Genomic DNA, 7,500 nt, shown 5'->3' with positions numbered 1-7,500 from the left:
AGGCCTGCCAAGCAGTACGCCGCCCCACACAAAAGGAGACACTTCCCAACGCAGGCCCCCGGGGGCCCCCGAGGCCCCCCAGGGGCCCCCAGGGGCCCCCAGGGGCCCCCAGGGGCCCCCGGGGGCTCCAGGCGGCCCAGGGGCCCCCACGGGTCGCCCTCAGGGGCCCCAGGGGCCCCCAGGGGTCGCCCTCAGGGGCCCCCAGGGGCTTCCGGGGGCGGCCAGGGCCCCCCAGTGGTCCCCAGAAAGCGCCGGGGGGCCCCCTGAGGCCTCCAGAAAGCGCGGGGGGCCCCCGGGGGGCCCCCAGGGACCCCCCAGGGGCCCCCGCGGGCCGTGGTCTGAAGAGGTGGTTTGTTTGTGTGGTGGGGCTTGCAGGGCTTTGTGTGTGGGGTGGATGGCATGGAGACATTTGCAAACAGCGTTTGTCCTTGGGGACACTTTTGTTTGGAGGGGACAGTTGAGGCCGCGAAGTGTCTCCCCGGGACTTTCAACAACCAAGTGGGGACTCAAAGGGCCGAGGACTGCAAGCCCTGTCCCGCAGGTGACTGCATGCGTTTTCAACTGCATGCGTTTTCAACTGCATGCGTTTTCTTAATTGCATGCGTTTTATCAAGTGCATGCGTTTTCTTAACTGCATGCGTTTTCAAGTGCATGCGTTTTCAAGTGCATGCGTTTTCTTAATTGCATGCGTTTTCAACTGCATGCGTTTTCACGTGCATGCGTTTTCTTAATTGCATGCGTTTTCAACTGCATGCGTTTTCAAGTGCATGCGTTTTCAAGTGCATGCGTTTTCAACTGCATGCGTTTTCTTAATTGCATGCGTTTTCAAGTGCATGCGTTTTCTTAACTGCATGCGTTTTCTCAACTGCATGCGTTTTCAAGTGCATGCGTTTTCTTAATTGCATGCGTTTTCAACTGCATGCATTTTCAAGTGCATGCGCTTTCAAGTGCATGCGTTTTCAAGTGCATGCGTTTTCTCAACTGCATGCGTTTTCAAGTGCATGCGTTTTCTTAATTGCATGCGTTTTCTCAAATGCATGCGTTTTCAAGTGCATGCGTTTTCAATTGCATGCGTTTTCTCAAGTGCATGCGTTTTGTCTCCAAGTGCATGTCTTCGTTGCATGCGTTTTGTCTCCAAATCCATTTCCCAAATGCATGCGTTTTGTCTCCAAATCGATTTCCCAAATGCATGCGTTTGTCTCCAAATATATTTCTCAAATGCATGCGTTTTGTCTCCAAATACATTTTTGAAATAAAAGAGTATTTCTTCTTTGTTTCAAAACGCAGTTCTTAATTCAACAATTAAGTCTTTAAAACAAAACAAATAATAAATTGTTTTGGATTTTAAATTCTTTAAAATTGTTAAAAACTTTTGCTGCCTCGCTGCTGCTGCTGGCCCATCAAGTGTCTCCTTCTGCTGCAGCTGCTGTTGTGTCTCCTTTGCTGCTGCTGCTCTCTCCTCTCGCAGCTGTTGTTGCTGCTGTGTCTCCAAGTCTGCTGCTGCCGCTTGCTGCAGCTTGTGTCTCTGAGTCTCTTCCAGTCCCGCAATTCGCTCTGCTGCTGCTGCTGCTGTGCTGCTGCTGTGCTGCTGCTGCTGCTGCTGTGCTGCTGCTGCTGTGCTGCTGCTGCGTCCGCAGGCTTCTTCTGCCCCGGCGCGTCTGCGGATTCGCAGTCAGCAGCCGCGGCAGCGGCCGCAGCAGCCGCTGCTGCACCGCAGCAGCAGCAGCAGCAGCAGCAGCAGCAGCAGCAGCAGCAGCAGCAGCAGCAAGTGTTTCGCGCGGCCTGCGCAGCCAAGGCCTACTGCCCCGCAGGCTCTGCAAACCCTAAACCCTGCCCCCTAAACCACTACTGTCCCGGGGAGACAGTGGAGCCTCTCGAGTGTCCCCAAAACCACTTTTGTCCAAAGGAGACAGACACCCCACAGGCCTGTCCCCCCGGCTACTTCTGCCCCGGCGGGGCCCACGAGCCCTTCACCTGCCCCCCCGGCAGCAGAGTCCGCCCAAACCCTAAACCCTAAACCCTAAACCCTAAACCCTAAACCCTCTTCGACAAACCCGCCCCTTCGGGGCTCCCCCGCCTCCCAACCAACAAACGCAGACCCTAAACCCTAAACCCTAAACCCTGATTCCCCCTTGGCGCTCCGCGCCGCGCCAAACCCTAAACCCTGCCCCAAGCCCCAAACCCTAAACCCTAAACCCTAAACCCTAGGGGACAGCTGCGCTTGTCTCCGCAGGCCAAGACCTCTTGCGAGGGGACACTTAGTCTCGAGAACTGCTGCGAGTTGTGTCCCCCGGGGACTTATTCGGAGACAGAAGGAGCTGCTTCTTGTTTGCCCTGCAGCGGCGGCTACATCTGCACAGGTCCCCACTACTTGCTGCTGCTGCTGCTGCTGCTGCTGCTGTCTCTGCTGCTGCTGCTGCTGCTGCTGCTGTCTCTGCTGCTGCCTCTGCTGCTGTCTCTGCCTCTGCTGCTGCCTCTGTCTCTGCTGCTGCCTCTGCTGCTGTCTCTGTCTCTGCTGCTGCCTCTGCTGCTGTCTCTGCTGCTGCCTCTGCTGCTGTCTCTGCTGCTGTCTCTGCTGCTGTCTCTGTCTCTGCTGCTGCCTCTTGTGCTCTCTCTGCCTCTGCTGCTGTCTCCGCTGATGCCCTGCTGCTGTCTCTGCTGCTGCTGCTGCTGTCTCCGCTGCTGCCCCCGTTGCCCTCGCGTCGGGGCCCCCGGGGGCCCCGGGTCTCAGGGCCCCGGGGGCCCCCGGGGCCCCCAGGGCCCCAGGAGTGTGGGAAGAGTGCATGCGGGGCTGCATGCAGAGGGGTCCACAAGCCCCAAACCCTCGGGGACTGGCGGCTACATCTGTCCCCCCGGGCGCTACTGTCCCCCCGGGGCAGTGTCTCCTTTGCCCTGCACTCCGGGGACTTTTCGAGAGTCTCCAGGAGCAGCAGCAGCAGCAGACTGCTTGCCCTGTCCCTCCGGCACTTACCAGCGCTTCCTCGGCATGGTGCGGCCCCAGGCATGCATGCACGCATGCATGCACGCATGCATGCATGCATGCGTGCATGCATGCATGCGGGCGTGCATGCATGCATGCATGCGGGCGTGCATGCATGCATGCATGCGGGCGTGCATGCATGCATGCATGCGGGCGTGCATGCATGCATGCATGCGGGGGGGCAGCCCCACGCTGCATGCATGCATGCGCTGCGTGCAACGGCCCCACGCCAGTCTCGCAGAGAGCCGCAGCAAATAGAGACAGCCCTCTTGTTGCCCCTGGGGCTAAACCCCAAACCCTAAACCCTAAACGCTAAACCCTAAACCCTAAACCCTAAACCCTCGCCAGTGCCAAAATGCCTTGAGAGACACAGCGCTGAGCAGCTTTGCTGCTGCTGGCAGCCCACAGTCTGCTGCTGAGGGTTTGGAGACACTTTGGGGGCCGCAGCTGTTGCTGCAGTGCGGAGTCTCCCGCTGCTGCTGCTTGCTGCTGCTTGCTGCTGCTGCAGCAAAGCCCCACTGTCTCCTGTCTCCTTGCATGCGCTGCAGACTTCCTGCGAAAGCTGCGGAGACACTTCTGTGGAGGAACAAAGCCAGGGGGCCTTCAACTGCAAGTGTTTGGGAGAAAACAGAATTTTCCAACACGGAGACAAAACTTGTCCCTGCAAGAGCGGGTCAGCTCCTGTCTCCTCCTGTCTCCTCCTGTACCCTCCTGTCTCCTTCCCGCTGCAGTCTAGTCCCTTGGGGCCCCCTGGGGCCCCCTGGGGCCCCCTGGGGCCCCAGGGGCCCCCTTGGGGCCCCCTGGGATCTACCCATGTGGGGCCTCCGGGGGCCCCCTGGGGCCCCCAGGGGGCCCCAGGGGGTCCTTTGAGTTGCTTAAAGAGGCCTTTAAGGGGCCCTTTTGGGGCCCCTGAGGGGCCCCAAAGGGGCCTTCAGGCCACTGCTTGGGGTTTGGGGGCCCCCAGAGGCTGCCCTTAAAAGGGCGCCCTTTGGGGCTTTGCGGCCTTAAGCGGGCTGCATGCGCGGGGCTGCATGCGCGGGTGCATGCGCGGGGCTGCATGCGCGTGCCGCATGCATGCATGCATGCATGCATGCAGGTTTGTGAGTTTCGACCACCGGCTGGAGGTGGCGGAGACCGAAGAGGGGACTCTGAACTGCCAGCAGGAGACTCTGCGGCGCTGCGGACTTAGCGAAAAAAGAGACTATTTGGGAAGCTGCGTTGCTGCTGCAGACTGTGCTGCTGCATGCGGGCCCTCGGGGGGGACCTTTTTGGAGACAGTGGGCCTTTGCGAGTGCGCGGGGGCCCTCGCGGAGACGCAGCAGTGCAGCAGCAGCTGCAGGGCTTTGCTGCCTGCTGCTGCTCTTCAAGGAGACACTATTAGTCTCTTCGACCCCCTCACTCAAGACTCTTCTCTTCTCCAAATCCCTGACATCGATCTCTCCAACGCTGTCCGCCACTGCAGCATGTTCCGAGTCAGCCAGCCACTCCGCCTGCTGCTGCTGCGCTGCTGCTGCTGCTGCGCTGCTGCTGCTGCTGTGCTGCTGCGCTGCTGCTGCTGCTGCGCTGCTGCTGCTGCTGTGCTGCTGCTGCTGCTGCTGCTGCTGCTGATGGGCTGGAGATTTGCTGTCTCCACTCTGAGGCCGCAGCGCTCTCGCTTGTTAGCTGCTGGGCCTTTAAGTGGGGCCCCTTTTGGGGGCCTCTGGAGATGGCCCAGGGTTTGAATTTGGGGACAAAAGAGTCCCTTGGGGCCCCCGCTGAGGACTTGGCGAGTTTGTGAATGCAAGTGTCTCCTTTTGTCTCCTTCTGTCTCCTTTTGTCTCCTCCAGGAGCTGCTGGTGGACCTGCACATCCCCTGCAGCGTTGTGTTCCAGCGGGCGGACAAGACGGGGCTGCATGCGCTTTATGTACCCCCCAGTTCGCTGTGGGGCCCCACACGCAGCTGGGGGCCCCTTGGCTCTCCCCGCCGGCTGCAGGCCTGGAGCCGGCGGAGTTCGCGGCGAGCAGCAGCAGCAGCAGCAGCAGCAGCAGCAGCAGCAGCGGCGGCAGCAGCAGGGGGTGCGGCGAAGGGGTCCTCTGGGGAGCTGGGGGCGGCTGGCGAGGAGGAGCCGCAGACGGCTCTGGGAGCCCTGCTGCGGCTGCAGCAGCAGCAGCAGCTGCTGCAGCAGCAGCAGCAGCTGCTGCTGCAGCAGCAGCGGCGGCGGCGCGCCGCACAACACTTCAGAGCCACCGCGGGCCAGCCCTCGCTGAAAGAGCTGCAGTCCATGACTGTCGACAATTCCGTCATTTGTCTCATTCAAGGATCTTCAATTGTTTGGGAACTCAAAGACGGAGTTTACCCCATTTACGTCAAGGTGAGCCAGCCCCCTCTGCGCAGCAAGTGCTGCAGCAGCAGCAGCAGCAGCAGCAGCAGCAGCAGCAGCGTCGAGAGCCGCAGCAGCGGCGCCGGCAGCTTCTTCCGCGCTGCTGCAGCAGCTCACGCTGCTGCTGCGGCGGCTGCTGCTGCGGCTGCTGCTGCAGCTTGGCGCTGCGGCACGCTTCTGCTTCTGGACCGAAGCAACTTTGCCGCTGCTGCTGCTGCTGCTGCTGCTGCTGCTGCTGCTGCTGCTGTTCAGGACTCGCTGTTGAATTCGAGTCAAGACTTTGACTGGACGGGGTTCCGGCAGCTGGCAGCAAAGGCAGCAGACACGGGAGTGGGAAATGGAATTGGGCCTTCTTTTTTTATGCACACTTTTGACTCTGAGGGGACTTTTGTTTTTGCGTCTTCGGCGCAAAACTCCAAACTGTCTCTTGTCAAAGTCCTGCCCCCCGGCATGGAGTGTCCCGCAGACACGGGGTGAGTCTGCAGCACTTGTTTTCCCTTTTTCTGCTTTTTTAACACTGCAGCAGCAGCAGCAGCAGCAGCAGCAGCAGCAGCAGCAGCAGTGGGTCAGCTGTGCTGCAGGAAGTGCGCAGCCAGGCCCAGCACTCACTGCTAAATATTCCTAGAGCTGCACTGAAACATTAATTCCCGACCATTTGGCCTTGGGGCTTCGTGGGGCTTGTGAGAAAAAACGCATGCATGCATGCATGCATGCATGCGTGCATGCATGCGTGCATGCATGCATGCATGCATGCATGCATGCGACTGCGCGCAGATACCCCACTCCGATTCGGCTGCGGCAGCTGAGTCTGCTGGCGATCTCGCTGACTACCAGCGAAATAATTCTTGACCCTGACTGGCTGCTGCTGGTGGGGCTGCTGCTGGGGCTGCTGCTGGTGTGCCTTTTGCTGCTGGGGCTGGCTGCGCGTTTCGTGCGGCACCGCTGGCCCGCTGCTGCTGCTGCTGCTGCTGCTGCTGCGGGGGGGGCCCCCGGCTGCGGGGGCCCCCTCTGCCTCAGCAGCTGCAGCGAGCTGCTGCTGCACCGCAGCAAAAGGGCCCGCAGACGCAGAGCAGCAGAACTCTGCAGCAGCTTCCTCAGGCCTTCGGGCCCCACACGCATTTCCCACTTCCGAGTTCGCAGCGAATTGCAAGAAGTCCTTGACAGCACTGTGAGTGGTTTGCACTTGTGTTTTTTTCAAAGTTCCAAAGCAATTTGATCCAGCTTTTATTTATAGTTCTTTAACACCAGAGTTGTTCAATAAAAAAGGTTTGTGAAAAGCCCCAAAGTGGCTTTCGCCGCAGCTAGTGGGCAGCCACCAGAACGCATGCATGCAGCCAGAGCTGCTGCATGCGCTTTTGCTGCTGCTGCAGGAGCAGCAGCAATATGACCCTTTGGCTGACGTCAAGCCCGCGCTGGACCGTCTCCACGTCGAAATAGATATTCAAGATCTCCGCGTTGTGCAGGTGAGGAGAAAAGGGGCAAAAAGGAGACACTTTTAAGGAAAAAAAGTGGAAGAAAAGGGGAAAAAAAAGAAAAACTAGAAGGGCCCCTCTCTGTGGCATTTGTAGAATGATTCTCAGTATGGGGTACTTTCTTGCATGCGCCTGCGCCTCAAAATGCCGCAGTTGCATGCAGCCCCAAGCCCCGAAAGTGGCTGCATGCGTTTCGCGTGAAGGCTGCATGCAGATGCATGCGCTGCATGCGTTTTCGGGCCCTCGGGGCGCATGCAGAGGGCCGTGGGGCCCTTCCTAAAAGCCCCATTCCCGCAAAGCCACTTTTCTGGATTTTGCATGCAGGCAACTCTGGAGAAACTGTGCGACATGCGGGCAACAGTCTCAGCAATCTTAGATCAAGAAATGCAAAGAGAAAAAGAGACATGTGCAGAGGCAGCTGAGCTGGTGAGTGTCTCCAGTCTTTCTGAAAAAAAGTTCAACCTTTGCCAAAGCCCGGGATGGAGTCTGCGGGCAAAGAATCTTGAAGTTTATTTCAAATTCCACAGTGTTGAAGTTTATTTCAAATTCCACACTCTTGAAGTTTATTTCAAATTCCACAGTGTTGAAGTTTATTTCAAATTCCACACTCTTGAAGTTTATTTCAAATTCCACACTCTTGAAGTTTATTTCAAATTCCACACTCTTGAAGTTTATTTCAAATTCCACA

At 58.6% G+C, this 7,500-nt stretch overlaps 1 protein-coding gene across 1 annotated transcript in view; it reads left to right on the top strand.

The window, feature by feature from the left end:
- The window catches only part of ENH_00084250 (hypothetical protein, conserved), a gene marked incomplete at both ends in the record, with an annotated part of 13,326 nt that extends 6,088 nt beyond the window's left edge, over nucleotides 1-7,238 (top strand). Inside the window, 11 exons of the mRNA XM_013583503.1 lie at nucleotides 376-541; nucleotides 1,638-1,993; nucleotides 2,234-2,360; nucleotides 2,802-2,989; nucleotides 3,529-3,653; nucleotides 4,077-4,452; nucleotides 4,807-5,331; nucleotides 5,593-5,813; nucleotides 6,115-6,508; nucleotides 6,711-6,803; nucleotides 7,137-7,238. Of these exons, the coding sequence (XP_013438957.1) occupies nucleotides 376-541; nucleotides 1,638-1,993; nucleotides 2,234-2,360; nucleotides 2,802-2,989; nucleotides 3,529-3,653; nucleotides 4,077-4,452; nucleotides 4,807-5,331; nucleotides 5,593-5,813; nucleotides 6,115-6,508; nucleotides 6,711-6,803; nucleotides 7,137-7,238 (2,673 nt within the window). The remainder of the gene's footprint in view (nucleotides 1-375; nucleotides 542-1,637; nucleotides 1,994-2,233; nucleotides 2,361-2,801; nucleotides 2,990-3,528; nucleotides 3,654-4,076; nucleotides 4,453-4,806; nucleotides 5,332-5,592; nucleotides 5,814-6,114; nucleotides 6,509-6,710; nucleotides 6,804-7,136) is intronic.
- Between the last annotated feature and the right edge of the window lie 262 nt (nucleotides 7,239-7,500).

This window comes from Eimeria necatrix, genomic scaffold, assembly GCF_000499385.1.
Source record: "Eimeria necatrix Houghton genomic scaffold, Enh_scaff958, whole genome shotgun sequence".
NCBI classification, from domain to species: Eukaryota; Apicomplexa; class Conoidasida; order Eucoccidiorida; family Eimeriidae; genus Eimeria; species Eimeria necatrix.
Note: the sequence above shows the minus strand (reverse complement) of the source record. Positions and strands in the feature narration are given on the sequence as shown.